This window comes from Corvus hawaiiensis, chromosome 5 (genome assembly GCF_020740725.1).
Source record: "Corvus hawaiiensis isolate bCorHaw1 chromosome 5, bCorHaw1.pri.cur, whole genome shotgun sequence".
In the NCBI taxonomy this organism is placed as follows: Eukaryota; Metazoa; Chordata; class Aves; order Passeriformes; family Corvidae; genus Corvus; species Corvus hawaiiensis.
This window is the reverse complement of record NC_063217.1, coordinates 45,538,004-45,554,130: the sequence shown is the minus strand read 5'-3', so window position 1 is coordinate 45,554,130 and position 16,127 is coordinate 45,538,004. Positions and strand designations below refer to the sequence as shown.

Below are 16,127 nucleotides of genomic sequence, written 5' to 3'. Positions count from 1 at the left end.
CATGAGAAGCAGAAGGAAGAAAAAAAACAAGAGGAATAATATTTACTTTTCTACAATAGTAAGATGGATTTGCAGAAAAGAGATGTGTGTTTCAACATAACCCAAATTTCTTTTTGGGAGCATCTCTTTCATTATGGTAGGATGCCTATGCAACAGCTTTTTTGTGTATTAGCTCAAAAGGCTCTAGTGATTTTAACTAGGTCCAGTTTGCATGTAGACATTTGAATCAGAGGACATTGTGCTGCTTCCTCTAGGTTTTCTGCTCTCTGTCAAGCTGTATTTCTCTTCTAGTCTCACAGTATATAATGGACAGTCTCACAGTTAGAGATAATACATGTACATCCACCTACCTCACCTCAGACTTCTGTGGATAATGTTTGCAGCGAAAGGCTATCAAGTAAACCTATGGAGTTTCCAAATGGAGTTATCCATACAGGAAAATGTAGATGCGTTGCTTTTCTAAAGATTGCATAGAGCTTAGGAGCCAAACTGGCTCTTGGATTAGACAGGCTCTCAGATCTAGAGGTAAGGTGGATTTCATGCTCTAAAGTAGTGTATTCTCCAGCAATAGCAAAGGGAAGAGAGCACTGCATTAATTACAGAATTGTTTGATATATTTCTCATTGCCTCCCCTCTTCTTTTTTTTGTGTTTTGTTTTTATTACAGGTGATACAATATTCATTATTCTTAGGAAGCAGAAGCTCATCTTCTTACACTGGTACCATCACATTACTGTGTTACTTTACTCTTGGTACTCCTACAAGGACATGGTGGCTGGCGGTGGCTGGTTCATGACCATGAACTATGGAGTACACGCCGTCATGTACTCGTACTATGCCTTGCGAGCTGCTGGCTTCAGGGTCTCACGCAAGTTTGCCATGTTCATCACCTTGTCGCAGATCACTCAGATGTTGATTGGTTGCGTGATCAATTACCTGGTCTTCTCCTGGATGCAGCAGGGCCAGTGCCATTCCCACGTGCAGAACATCATCTGGTCCTCTCTCATGTACCTCAGCTACTTTGTGCTCTTCTGCCATTTTTTCTTTGAGGCCTATATCGGCAAAACCAGAAAAGAAAGAAAGGTTGACTAGTGGTAGAAACAAGAAGCCATAGCTCAGGGTCATCAAGAAAAACAAAATTATAAGAAAAAAAGGCACAAGGAAACACATATATGTATGGTGCAGTTAAAACTTGGCAGCTTAGGGAAAGTTAGCGTGGTTTAACCCAGTAAGTTTATGATCCTATCATGGTGAGGACTCACTGAATTCTACTCTATCTCAAAGGACTGCTGGTGAAAGACAACTTCCTTCTTGTACCTGTCTGCTCTAGAAAAGAAGGAGAAAAGAAAGAAGAGGAAAAAAGGAAAGAAAAAAGGAAAGAAAAAACAGAAGAAAAGAGAAATGGAATAATGTTAAGGGGAGAGAAAAAGTACATTAAATAAGCAGTGTGTTTCCCCAAGGTTCAGGAGAGACTTTTATTTAAAAAAAAAAAAAAAAAAAAAAAAAAAAAAGGTTTCTAAATCCTTCCTAATAATTTCTCTGCGTTAAACAAAAAAAAAGCAGAGGTGACAAAAAAATCTGTCTATAATAACAACAAGATTGCAGAATTAAAATCTTTTCCATAGAAGGTTCATACCTCTAGCCAAAATGAAGCCCAAAAAGATGTTTCCTGCATGGAAACTGGCTGAACTCCACACTGTGGTTATGAATGGAAAAGAGAAGAGATTGATTTCTCTGCCAGGAGAGCAGATCTGGGACACAGAGTGACCTCCCTCAGAAGGCGGAAAGGAGCAGTACTTTTACAAGAGTCTAATGTGAAAAGATGCACTGTTGCAATACGTATCTCAGAGAGTGCATTTTCCAAGTGCATTTTTCAGTTAAAGGCAAGGAATTTCTGCAGCAGGATAAGTCATAGAGGGTTAAATCAATCAATATTTGCTAAATTACCAGGGGCTAATAGCAGAGGGATGTTCAGGAAGGAGAGGGAGACAACTCCCCTCACGAGATTTTTAGGAATTATCCATTACTCTTAATTTCGCCTGCAGCAACACTGAATTAAATGGGGGAAATTGGAAGAAATCGCAGTTAGCGAGAAGAGAGTGATTTATCTGCCCACTGTTTTCAGAACACAGCCCTGTGGTACAATCGGGACTCTGTGTTTTTGCAGACACAACGATGCCTGCCTGAGTTGGGAGAGGTGGCAGGAATGCTCGACATTGGGTATCACTGTGCTTCTGCATCTGCCTCCTGGGCAGTGCAAAGATGTTCAAAGTGCCCTCCTCTGGTCATGTGGAGATACTACTACAAAACATACTTGGAATAGGTTTTTCTTGAGATTTGTGTAGAAAAAAATAGTCTAAATGAAGTAATTTTGCTGCAACAGCTTGACTCTAAAGTCCAGAGAGAATTAATCCTTCATTAAATAAATATATATCTCTGCAGAATCTGTACTGTAACATCAGACTGACCGCTTAAGAAGACACTCTTTCTTCTCTGAAGTCAGCTACAGATATAAGGAGAAATGCATTTCACTCTGAACCTTAGAGAGTTAGTTGAGAACAGCCATATTCTTTCAAAGACAAGTAGATTGCATTATCTGTGGTATTCCAGTCCTTACGAAGCCAAATAAAATGTGTAAAAGTTCCTAGTATTTCAAAGACGCAAGTATGTAAACTTGATGTTAAATGTGTTAATGTAGTATTCTAAATTGTAACAGCTAGGTAGTTTAACTAAACAATTAGAAGAACTAGATCAACAAAATAGGGACTGCTGTTCTGCATAGAATATACACACACCTATAACTACACCCATATACACATTCTGTAAATTGTCAACAAGAAAAAACAGCCCAGTGGCAGAGAATCACATTTCCTGGCTAATGCAAAAGATTGTCATTATCTTTCTTGCTTTAATTTGAGATTGTACAGTACAGAGGGGGTTTTTTAATTATGATTTTTAGCTTTAATTGTGCTGTCATTCATGAAACAGAGCTGCTTTAGTATCCTGTTAAGAGATGACAAGGGCTTTCGGTGTCTCATTATATACAAAAGAAAAACAAATAAAGTTGCATTCCATATTATGTGAATGGTCTTACAAATCAAAACGCCTTTTCAGGCTAAAATCATAATTATAACAAACAGAAAATGAGTTTACATTTGTGTTATTTAAGTTATTGATGTGCTGACATTATTTTATGGTACAAAACATAGCAAAATGTGATATGCAGTAATGAAGCTATGATATTCATTAATAGGACTACTGTATACGTGAAAATATTAGACAAAACCAATTAAATGTGTAAACCATTTTGTTATACAGCTTGGGAGTAGATAATTATAATGCTGAATAAGCCTTTTTCCTCATGTTTAATTTTGCCCTGGCTAAAAAGCAGGTTAAGAAGACTGGTTAAGAGTGGAAAAGGCAAAATTAAAAGTCAACTGTAATTAGCTGATAAGCGTTAGTAGAAGCCCACCATTGTGCCATTTAGACCCTCAGTCCTGTGTGTCTTAAGTCTCTCAGATAGAGCAAGAGGGGTGGAAGTGGTGCAGTGCCTGGAGCTGAAGCTGGGACAGAACTCTTGGACTATCTGAAGTCAGCGGAGGCTTTGCTGTGCTTTGAACAGAGCCAGTGTGCCTGACTGCCTTTATCTGAGCAGAGGGGGAGGAGCCCTGCGCATCTCCTGTGAATTTGAGGCTTATGGCTCATGACTTAAAAGTCCCATAACCTTTATCAATGGCAGGTGACATCCCAGCATGGCAAGGACTTGCAGCCTAAGTTTAACACAGGCCAAAAACGGGATGGGTTGCAAACAACCGCCTACCCTGTTTCATACTCTGTTTTCCTTAATTGCATAGGATTAAAACCCCACATTTCTAGGTGCTGGCTGGCAATGCTGGCAATGCCAACACTGACTTCAGCAGAGCAAGAAATTCCCCTGCTCTTTCCCCATCTCCCGAAACCCTCGTGGGTACCTCTGCACTGTTCCAGCACCTGCTCCTCACCATGCCCACTGCCCTCCCAGACAAGGCTGGCTGTGGGAGAGGCAGCTTCCCTGCTGCCTGGGAAGCGGCTCCAGTGCAGTCGCCAGCCCGAGTGACCTCCTCAGCAGGCAGTGCAGGTGCACCCCTGGTGTGCAGGGGGAGCTCAGCACCAAATGCAGGGGGCATCCTGGCATGTGACTGGGCTGCAGACAAGCGCCCTTGTAGGAATGGGGCAGCAGGATCAGACATGTAAGGTACAGTGACAAATTAGGGAGCATTTATTGTCACGCTGGGAACTGGCTGTGACACTGCCATTTGCTTCAGAAATTGTAACATCACACACGCATTTACACAGGTCCTATGGCCCTACTGTACCATTGGGCTTTTCCTCTGAGGTTTTCCACTGGAGCCCAAGGTGGTAACTGGCATTAAAGAATTTGACAATAAGACAAAAAACAACTGACACTGATTTTCTTACTTTTTTTCCCCTAAAACATACATGCATCATATTTAGACATCCCATTTAACCCACCTGCATATACTTAAACACTGAGCTTTTCAACCCTAATACAATGACACCTCAACAGTACTCCAGCTGTTCCAACCTTTGAGCCACAAGATACAAACACAGATAATTGGGTCCTACTTATTTCCCCTGGTTTGAGTCTTGGAATCGTATTTTCAGATTTTTATGTCCACTACCAGAACCCTTTTTTCCCTAATTAATTTAAAGAAATCTGTAATTCTATTGCATTCACACATGCCATGGGGAACTCAAACTTTATATAAATTTTGAGACCTGTGACAGCCATGAGAGATGCTGGAAATGCTGTTACGGGATCCACTGTTAACAGTCAGGAAAGTTCCACTGGTGATGAGGTCACTCTACCAGGGTTTAAGTCTGTATTTTATGTTTTGATGCATTAATTCAATGTACTGAAATAAAACCAGAAAGGTCAATATGGATTTACGCTTAGGCAGCTGCCAGCAGAATTTGGCTCTTCCTCAACACTACTTCTGTGTAGTGAACACTTTAAGGAAAATATTTTCAACTAGTTAGTGAAAGAACAAAAGCTTGGATAATTCTGCATCCTCTATAAACTGTGCCTGTGATGAGAAGGAAACCCCTCATTCTTACAGACCTTCTGTAACTCAGAGTCACAAATTATTTATGTCTGGGCTCACTGATAATGCCCAACTAGGAGCAGCTGGCTCCAAAAGAGACCTCTCACCAGCATCTCACAGTAAAATGATAGGAGTTTTACTTGCAGGAGTAAGGGCCAAAGTGTGCAAAAGGAATCACTCAGAAGAGCCAGGCTAGGTAGTAGGAATAAAATACTGAGCACAAGTTGCAGGACAGACACACAGGGAGATTTTTTCCATATCCCAGGACAAAGTATTTCCAGGCTGAACACTCACTCCTTTCCAAGATGAGGAAAGGCCATGTGGAAGGAAGGTGGGCTGCACAGTGCCAGGTGCCCAGGATGGGGTGGCTGGTGGAATAAAGCTTCCATGTAGGGGTCCCTCCTGCAGAAGTTAATTAGGCAGTCACTCCCTGAGTGCAAACATGGGTCTGTGGATTTGTTTGGAGGAACATCCATGGTCTGATAACATGTTCAAGTCCTGGGTATATCTTATTTTTTTCTCTTGAAAGTAAAACCTTGGGACATTTTAGTTGAAAACGATGGTACCTCAGGGATCAATATTCAGGTGGTTTCAGGCAGCAAAGATTGTAAGAGACCAATTATTGTGAGCATGAAACAGCAGCCTTTGTAAGCAGTGCCACATATAATGCATTACTGCGGTAATGTCTCTAGTAGTTGTAGCCTATCCTGTACTTCGGAACCAGAAGCAGAAGTATAACATCTTTGTATTGGAACCATAAACACAAACATAAAGTAATGAAAATGGCTTTGATCAAGGAAGAATCAAAGATAATTTCAGACTATACTGCATAAGTTCAGGACGTGTTCCAATGCCTGCTGAAAGTGAGATTGTTGGTGAGATGTCCAGTGACTTCAGGTAGCTTTGCTTCAGCCCGGTGGAGCCCAGTTGCAGAGGGTGATGCAAGTCCCAAATTCCCTTTTTGCTGAGTGGTGACATGAACCATCTGGGGCATTACTCAGCTCTGATGTGGGTCTTCAGTCATATTTTCCAGCCTAGCATTAGTGAGCCCTCTACAAGGGAAGAATTGTAACCCAGAATTGCCAGTGGGTTTGCACTGTTTTATTTTAATACATTTTCCATTCCATTTATTTTATTAAAAGCAAGTTAAAGGACAAGTCCCCCATCCTGCTCTCGTGAACGCTCTGTTGCAGTCAGTGCACCATACACAGGCTTTTGCTTACAGGGGTAAAGGCAGCACCAGGGTCTTGTTATTGACTTAATTTCTAGCGGAGCAAACATCACAGGGTAGGACTTGATTTCTTAAATTAAATCAACTGTGCCAACACAAATAAGATTGGATCTGCACATTAACTTGACAGCTAAGGGGAACCAGGGCCCTCCCCAGGACATAATAATATAAAATGCTGCATGAAGAGGGGTTAGAGTGTATTTCCCAATGGGTATAAAATAATACTTCCCTGAAGCAGTGACCTTTCTGAGAAATCTCCTTTCTGTTCAGTCCTGGACAGCTTCAAACAGGCCTGCCTGCTGAAAAAATGCAGCTCTGATTGACTTATCTGCTTTCTCAAAAGGGCCACTACATGCTTTAGGCTTTTTGGAGCCTTAAAGCTCAAGCTAGATTTATATTCAGAAAAACAACCTTAATATGTGTACAATAACTAGAAGAGAATAGTATGATAAATATCTTTATTTTACCATTTTCAAATGGCTATTTCATTACATAAAAGGAAGTTTTTATTTTTATTTTTTTGGGGTATATTGATATTCCAAATAAAATTTTAACTTTTGGTTCAAAATAAAATCTGTCTCTGTGTCTTATTAATCTGTAACATGCATTTTTTTTCTCTCTACTGCCACCAAGTCCATCTATTGAAAAAGAGAAGTGGTTCACCAGGTATGAGACTACAGCATGACTACTGTGCCACTTCCCAGCAGATCTCTACCAAGTTCATATTTTTGTGCACCACACAGAAGCATCATGTGGTTTTTTTCTTTTTGTGTATGTCACATGCATCTGTGTGATAAGCGTGCACATCATACAGGTGCTTAAATGTCCTGATTGTACATGCTGAAATTTTGGAAATCCTAATCTTTGCATCTCTGGTAAGAAACAGAAACCCTGTCCGTCATGGTACCGTCTGTGCAGGGAGACCTTTGTGAGCAGGGCAGCACTTGCCAGTGAACCCTGCTAGCATTGTGCTATCACTGCCATACTGATGGCACTGACTGCTCTGCAGCATCTCTGCACCAGCCATTTTCTGGACAATCCTGTGTCCATTGTTCCCTGAACATCCCAGCCACCCATCCGTGTGCCGGCAGCACAGCTTGTGCAGACAAGCACCCCTGCTGAATGATGGACACAGCCATCCCCACTCTGCACAGCAGGAGCAGTTCATGGTTTACTCTTTTGCAGTTAAGCTAAAGCAGGCTGTAAAGGAAAAGAAAAGCTTTGTTGCTCTGTATACACAAAGCAATGCAGTGACTTGCATCTATCGCAGGACAAACCAAAATCTGAGACAAGACCCAAAGTGAAAAATGTGTGGACTGTATCATATTCCTGCTGAACCCCAACCACTCCCCCTCTGGCTTCCAGCCCCACGTCATCTTTCTGAGCAAAGACAGCAGAAGCTGGAGGCGGGAGGAGGAGGATAAAGCAGAGTGGGAAGCCCACAGTGGGGACGCATGGGGCTCTGAGAGACCCTGGTGACCTTCCTGAGGACTGGCTTGGGAATCAGCCCAAGAAGCAGTCTGAAAATGAAACAGCAAGAAAAGGGAATTGCACATATGCACTGGGAAGTGCTGCCTACCATTGTCAGTATTATCATAGGGAGAGTGAAAGAGCAAATAATGTAGCCAAGCAGACGGGAGGTAGGTGCAGCTCAATAACTGGTTCAGTAACCAGGGAGAAAAAAAGCAGGATTTGGGCAGTATGGGATTGTTTCAGGTTTATGGCAGAAACTACATTTCCTTTCCTCCTGTACCCACCTCTCTATGCTTCTGATGGGTACCTTGACATTGTCTATGCCCCCAAGTACAAAAATCAGCTCCTCTTTCTAGTGTCCTCTGTCACGCTGTCATGGATTGCAATGAGCTTGTGCTTAGGAAGTCCCCAGCAGAATCAGCCATCCTGGCATCCCACTAAATGTGGGCTGCTGCTCACTCAGAAGGATGATATTGGGATGAAAGAAATTGTGTTGTGCTTGTCCTTCAGCACTGAGTGGACAGGCAGGCATCCATCACCACGTTTATGTGCTCTGTTTATTGACTTTCCAGCAAGAAGAAACATTTTCCTAAGCTGAGTGCATGCAGGAGCCCACCCACAGTGGAGGGGAGCTGTGGAGCCGTAGCTGATGCTCTCCTGCCAGTTTGTGCAGGGAGTGGGGTACAGCCCCACCTTCAGCCATGCTCTGTCCCTCGTGCACAGCAGCTGCCTCGAAGACAAAGATGAAACACTTCACAAAGTTCACAGTAAGTCCATGCAAGAAAACACAGATTCTACAGTGATGCTGGACTTGGCCAACAAGTTTCTTGAGTCTTTGCCACATTGCTTACTGTCAAAATGCTGAATAAACATTCTTCATATTTCTCCTCCAAGTAGCTTGGTGACTTCTGTGCTCCCTGAGAGTGATGTGCCCACAAAATCCCTGCCAGAAACCCCCACATAAACACCTTCAGCTGTGCCTGCTCTCCCACCTTCCAGCCCTTTGGAGGCCTGAGAACTTGTCAGGAAGCAAATCCTCACTGCTGCTCTGTCAGAAGCTCACCAGGGAAGACTTAAAAGGGGTTTTTTATCATGACTTGCACAGCGACAGAGCAGGCTGTGTTGCCTACATTACTGATCTGGCGGAGACAGATGAAGCCAGATGAACTCTGCTGGGGCACAGTGCTCTGTTTTACCTCTCATCTACACTGCTCTTCACATTTCCTCTCTGCTTTACACAGCCCCAGGACCTGCTGCTTCAAGGATTTTGACTGACTGTCTGTTCAGCCCAGGCTGAACTCCATTGTTTAGCTTAACAGAGGAGGACTTTTCTGTCTACCTGCTACAGTCCCCATCCCACTGTTGCCAGCTACAGTTTGCAATTCATTGCTCAAATCTTTTCTGCTGCTGTGGTCACTGCAATTCTTCATATTCTTCATGCATCACCACTGCATCTCAGGTCTGCCCCCCAGCACTGCTGGCACCTCCATAAGGCAGGTGATGAAGAAAATATAACCACAGAAATGGCAGGAGGTAATGTTACAATAAAGGAAACAGTAATAAAAAATAGCAATTTTTGAATGTTAGAATAATTTACTTTTGCTGAAAGTGATGCCTGAGGTTGCCACCTAGAAACTGAGACTAGACAAGAATAAGAGAATACAGGTAGGTTTTTATTTGAAGGGCCCTCAAAGGTACACCCTGGGCAGTCAAAAGGCTACACCCAAGATGGACCCTGAGTCATGGGTTCTTTGTCACACTTTTATAAGTTTGGTTCATTTGCATATCAGGATCAATTCTCCCATTGCAACCCCAGTTAATGATGTAACTACCCCAAGTTTGCCCTCCTCTTCGGAGGCCTTAGTTTACACATTTTGGACCTAGGACAATCTGGGTGTCCTTGGAGAGCAAACCTAGAGAGGTTTGTTATGTCTAACCAGCATGAGAGAGCAGCAGCTAACAGGCCACACGAAACTTCAGAGTTACACACTAGGCAGTACAGGATTTGAAAAATATGAAAGTTAAAACCTAAGGCATCAAAAGAACCTTAAAGGTCACATAAAAAGGAATTTTTTTTTGGTCCGTATTTTTTCCTTTAAAATTTTACTAGAAATAGCAGGGATCTGAGGTTTGTCCAATACAATGCTGGTGCTTGCATACATATGGTGACACTAGAACTGCTAAGAGCATTTAAAAGCTTTTTCCTAAGTATTTCTTCAACAGACAGCAAAATACAGTTAACAAAGGCTTTGCTGTTCATCTCTTCTGCTTTCTCACTACAGCTTTTCTTTCAACATGGCTTTATCCATATAAGATAAGCTGAGCCCAGGGAGGCAGATGAGAATTAAGGGTATCTGTCTATAAGACAGGTAAGATCACAGTTTTTGGGGGTGTGCTGTCTGCTTGGGAATGTTTTTTCCATTGCGTAACAGAGTCTTTCTCTAGAGAGAGAAAAGCTGTTCAGGCCTGTTATCACTTAAGAGGGTTATGCATTTCATGATGGCAACTCTATCCCATGTCAGAATTTAATTCACGGCTGTTGATATCCATAGAGTTTTAGGCTGGAAGGATGTTAAATCACTTCAAGCATATCTCATGAAACTGTTGCTTCAGGTGGAGCTTTTGCAAGCCCCAAGCAGAGCTGAACTCCTTTGTCCCACATGGCAATCAGCATGATGCAGGCATGGGACCTGAACTCACACACAGCAGCTGGAGAGGGCATCTGCAGGTGTGCTGGGCCTGGCATTCTGCTGCTGTGAGAAATACCCATCCCAGGGGGTCCCTGGCCCTGTCTGCGGGCAGTGAGTCTCCCGCAGAGGGGGTGCCGGTGCTCCCAGGGAGCTTGGAGAAGGGCTAGTCAGCCTTGGACAGTAGGCTGACCACAAGATGCAGTCTGGGGGCTACTCTTGGTGGGATTTCTGCCCCTTGGCTTGCCCCAGGCAGCTTTTCTTTTAGGTTGGCAGAAGAGGACCTTGACCCAGCCATGGAGAGTGCCTGGAGTTAGTAGATGCAATTTGAGATGTGTGGCTGTTATTTCTGGTAGTAAGTTGAGCATAGTATAGAAAGTCGTACAAGGATGCCTAAGAACTTCACAGGGCTAATTTCAAACAGAAAAGTATGAAATATACAGGAAACTTGGCTTCTCAAAAACATGTGCTGCTTTTAGCTGATGGAACATCCAAGAGAAAACTGGAAAAACCTCAAAGACTCCAGCTTAATAAGGTCTTGGTCCTATCTGAAGTCCTCTGTGAACTTCCACCCCACTTTTGCAGCCAGCCTTGTCAGTACAAAACCACCCACTGCAATACATCGCGTGGGCCAGAAGAAAAATTTGCATGAGTTAAAGAGTTTTAAGTATGTGCTATACCCAGGGAACAAAATTCCAGAATATCTGGTCCTATGCAATACATGTCTCTTGGAGAGAACACCTCTGAGCTGCTATTTTCTCTGGTTTATCCTAGACTTGTTTGAATTAAATCAGGACACCTGTTCCTTCAAGCGAAAGGAGAACACAAGAAATGAGACATGGCAGCTGGCCAGCACCACTGCATGCACTATAAAATGTTGGTGGTTTGTATGGATTTGCATCCAGAGGCTGGGAACACCTGGCTTGCTCAGAGTGAGGAAACCACATAGAAATCCCAAATAGACAGCTACCATGGACATACACAGCCACGGCACTGGGTTTCTCTCTTCCATGCAGCTGTAAGCACTTTTGACCTTCCTTTACTTAACTGCCCACCCCTGGTGCCGTAGGAGGTGGTGGGCAGCAGCACTCTGCAGCAACATGCAGCAGCACTCTGGCACTCAGGGGCTGCTCACTTCTTGCACTGCCTTGACAAAATACTGCTTACTCCCTGCTCTGCCACCCCATAGTGTGGCCTCAGTCTGTGCATCAGTGAGTGAGGCAAGGGACTCTTCCCTGAGCAAAGGAAATGATCCCTTTGTAGCAGGGAATGAGGCAGCTGCTGTGTTAAAGCTGTGTGCTGTCCTGGAGGGCAGCAGGAGTGCCACTGGCAGGTCCTGCATGCTGCCCATGGGACTGGTATGGGCTCCAGGTCACCACACAAAACGGCGTGGCTCAGAGAGTGCAAGCTTGGCAAAGCAACACTGCATGGGAGCCTCAGGAACAAAGACATCTCTGTCTTCTAAAATCGTACAACACCACAGGGAGGATTGAGTGAAGGAGCCAGCAAAAATTGGACAACAAAAAGTCTCCTTTCCCTTCCACCTCCCTCAATAGGGCAATGCTAATGAGCTTGAGGGTCTTATGCCAGAAAATAAAAGCACTAAACTTCTAAAAAATTAAACAACTTCAGATGTAAAACAGAAAGAAAAAGTTGCTGGTGTTTGAAAGAGGACAAACTGGTTGTCATCATTACCCAGACAGACCTTCCTAAGCCTGTCTTTTTATAACTACAGATACTGCACATCTGACCAAAAGCCTCTGCCACAGCTTGGCAAACCAGGACACGCTGTGATGTCTCTGGTACATCAGCACAGCCAGAGCCACCTGCTCACCCGTGAGCCCCGGGGAGGCTGAGCAGCTCCTGAGCTGGGCTGTACCTGCCCAGGGCTGGTGGACACACATCGCTCCTTGGCAGGGAGAGCTTTCCCCTCTTTTAAAGGAGTGAACCTCAGTCATGTACAGCTTCAGTAAGTCCAAACTGTACAAGTGTCTCTAGAAAATTCAATTGCTCTCAACTCTGAGGGATCTTTTAAATTTTTTTTCTTTTTTTTTGCTTTCTCACACTCCTCTGTGGATGATACTGGCAGTAAGAGGAATCAGGAGCTAACTTTGCTGCTCAAATTCTGTAGAAATCTAGAAAACTCATCAAAAGTATGTGTGCATTTATATGTATAAAATACCAATATTTTAACTGCAAAGGTCTCATAGGTCTCATATGTTTGATGTATGGAGCTTCCTGGAGTTATTTTCTTAAAAGGCAGCAACTGAGCTTGTTCTTAAAGTCAGGAGATCTTTAAAGGAATTTATAACTTTCATTATGAATAACAGCTCACTGCTTGAAAGAATCCCATGCAAACTTAGAACTTGCAGTGTTACAAGCAGTGCTGTGAAACGGCAACCAGCTATAAAGTAAATTTAGAGAATACAGTCTTGCTCCTGATGTTGACTTCGAAAAGGGCTTGTATAATTCCGTGTGCAGCATGCACTTACCAGTCCTTCATGAATTCATTCTTCAGTGGGAAATTTCTCAGCAGTTAAAACCCCACAGTGCTGGTCAGCTGCCTGCAGATTGAAGTGTGTATATCAGACACCAACAAGTTGGTAATTCTGCAGCTGTCACTTTTTAATTTTGAAATTAAGCAATAATGCTTGAAGTAAACTGTTCTCCACTCCTACTGATAAGCTTAATCCTTCAGTACAGCAGACACTCTGGGTTTAAGATCTGTACTGTATTTTTGTAGACCTTTTTTAGTAAGCACTTACCTGCTGTAATTCTACACATGGCCTCCTTTTCCTGAGACATCCCCTCCTGAGTTGGAGTGAAGCACACAGGTTACATCTGGCTTTGAGTCCATTACTTTGAGCAAATCCTTCTCCTTGTGTAGTTCCTCTCTAACACACTGGCAAGTCTAAAAGAGAGGAAAAGAGGGAAAGGACATGGATTGTTTTTTCAGAATGATGCCTGGTGAAATAGTGAAACCTGAACTGAGGAGATGCTCATGGTCACTTTGTTGCTACCAATGCCAGGACAGCCAAAGGCTCGGGCTGGCTGGGCACTTGTGTCCTCTCTGCTGCAAGAGTTAGAAAATCTGAGTTACAGGCATGTCCCCAAACAAATCACAGAAATGGGAGCACTAATAACAACAAGGAAAGGCTTTGCACATGCAGTAGCCTACAGAGCTGTGACTGTGGTATTGTGATATACTGAAGCAATTCATTTACCAAACCCTTCATTTAGGATTATTTATATCCACTGCTTAATTACTGACTGCTTGGTGAGATGCCTGTAAATACTCGTGGCTGGTCAGTTGTGAACCTGCTGTTAGCCACAATATGTTTGTTGGTAATTTATTTCCTTTCTAGTTTTCCTCCTGATAACACTGGGCTTAAGTGCAGCTACTGATGAGCTCTCAACACTGATGGTCCTGTTTGTATCTGTGCTCTGAACCCAGTTATCTTTACCCTCACAATCAGTGTTAATTAGACAGGTTAAACTTCTATTTTTTACTGAGATTGCCTAGATAAGACAGACACCATCTGGGTAAGGCAGTGGTAGTCATTCTATGTGTCTCCAGAGCTTAAGCTACTTATTTAACTTGTCCTCAAAGTTCTGCTCAGGCATCTACAAGATACCTCTTTGTTTCATTATTTGTTACTCTTTTTGTTGGCAAACTCCAATTACATGACTTTTTCTGGTTCCAAAAAGTGAGATAATATTATCCACCACCTTTCACAATTTTTTACAAGAGCTGCAAGCGTGAAATTTCCAGTCCTGCTTGCTTTTTGGTTGAGCTATTCCATAGCAATAGTCATAAATTGTGCAAGAGGAGTACAAATAGTTCTTGAATTCACAAAGACTATTTGTGCTGTTAAGCAATATCGACCTTACAGGGATTACAGCTCTGTAGAGGGTGAAAGAGTTAGAATAAAAAAATAAAGTTAAACTATAGATCTTTACCTTTAGAAAGTGTCATTCAGTAAAGAATGACTCATCAGTTCTTTCTTTAAGTCCGTATTTGCAGCTTGAGCTGAGTACTGCTATAATTAACCAGGAAAGCTTCCAAAACAAATATAAAGAAAGATCCAGACAAATATATTTTTGTATTTTAGCTAAAGCTGATCTCTCCATTGGTCATGTCAATGGTAGAATGGGAGCCAATATTTTTCTTAAAAATAGATATTTCACCAGCAGGAGTGTTACGAATTCTACACTTTTGGGCAATTATTGCATCAGGACCCTTGAACTTTGAAAACATTTTCAGAGACACAAAATTAAAATCTTGATGTCATAATTAGAGGGTAGTACATAATTATGGGATTTGTGTGACCTACTCTCTAGGCATGAACCATCTTTTAACAAAGTTCTTGGCACTCATTACTTGACTCATGTTTCATGTGGATAAGAATGCCCTCACTTAGCCTGACAGCTCTCCGTTTGGAGGGGAGTTAGAAGATGTGCACGAGAAATGCCTCAAAGAACCTCTCTATTACCAGTCTCTGCTCTGCAGTACAAAATTACCACAGATGCACAGTCCATGTGCAGAGTCTCTACTGACCTACCTTTCTCTGTTTCTTCCAGTCCTCCCAAAGATGGGATTTGAGAGGCAAAGGCACTGTATATGTTGCAATCTGCCTGTCCAGCAGGCTTAGCAAAGGGGAGAGAGAGTGCCGCAATGGCCTGTGATCCTACAGCTGGATTGCACCTGGCTGACCAGTAACTCTTGCTGTTCACAAGTTCCTTCTCTCCCGAGATGGTATTTTGGGGGATGAGGGGTTACTTACCTTCCTTCTACCAGCTCAACCGGGAAAACATCAAAAAATTATTTTCCCCTTAAAAATTTCTGATATCTGCTATTTCAGGAAAAATACTTCACAGCTTTCATCACAAGCTTGGCTCCTAAGCTAATAGGTTTTCAACTTTCTCAGCTTGAACTTTACGAGAAGTTTCGTTTTGTTCTTGTGCTCTTCCTGTTCTTGTGCTAACTCCTCATTCCTCTGGCCCCAGGATTTAAAGGAAACTTTGAAAAAATTATCTTTGTTTAGAATTGAAGGGAAAACTGCTCCTGCTTGGAACAAATTTTATTCCCATGAAGGAAGCCATCAAGTAGCTCCTGGGATTTCCTTGCCAAATGAGAGCATGACTGGGTGATCAGCTAACCAGAGGGATGACAGATCTGTAGACAAAGGACTCACTTCAAACACAAAGTATGTGGAAGAAGTTGGCCTCCAAGATTTTTTTTCTGAGTTGCTTTCCAACTGAGAAATACCGTGCCCTTCCCAGCATCACCTTCCTTTTTGCCACACAGCACGAAGGTGAAACCTCTGTGCCAGCCTTCCATCATCTGTTGGCAGCATATGGATTGTGTTGACCTGGATGAGCAGGTCAACATGATTACGTGAGTTGGTGCTTGGAAATCTTTGCTTTTTGGTCCACTGCCTGCAAGCAGAGCCTGTGTCACCGAGTCCCTGAGCAGGGAGGAGCAGGAACAGGAGCAGCTGGGCACCTCTCAGCTGTGAGGATTGCTGTGGCCTGGAACAGCAGCCCCGGTTTTTAACAGCCAGTACTTTTTCTCCCTAGAAATACATTTTGTTGCTAAACTCCAGGCTAAAATCAAAGAGCACCAATCCTA

At 42.9% G+C, this 16,127-nt stretch overlaps 1 protein-coding gene across 4 annotated transcripts in view; it reads left to right on the top strand.

Annotated features, from left to right (window-relative positions):
* Window positions 1-3,316, top strand: part of ELOVL6 (ELOVL fatty acid elongase 6) — a 76,990-nt gene extending 73,674 nt beyond the window's left edge. For all 4 annotated transcript variants that reach the window (XM_048303854.1, XM_048303853.1, XM_048303855.1 and 1 more), the window contains one exon: window positions 667-3,316. In XM_048303854.1, the coding sequence (XP_048159811.1) occupies window positions 667-1,091 (425 nt within the window). In that variant the 3' untranslated portion in view covers window positions 1,092-3,316. The remainder of the gene's footprint in view (window positions 1-666) is intronic.
* The last annotated feature ends 12,811 nt before the right edge of the window (window positions 3,317-16,127 follow it).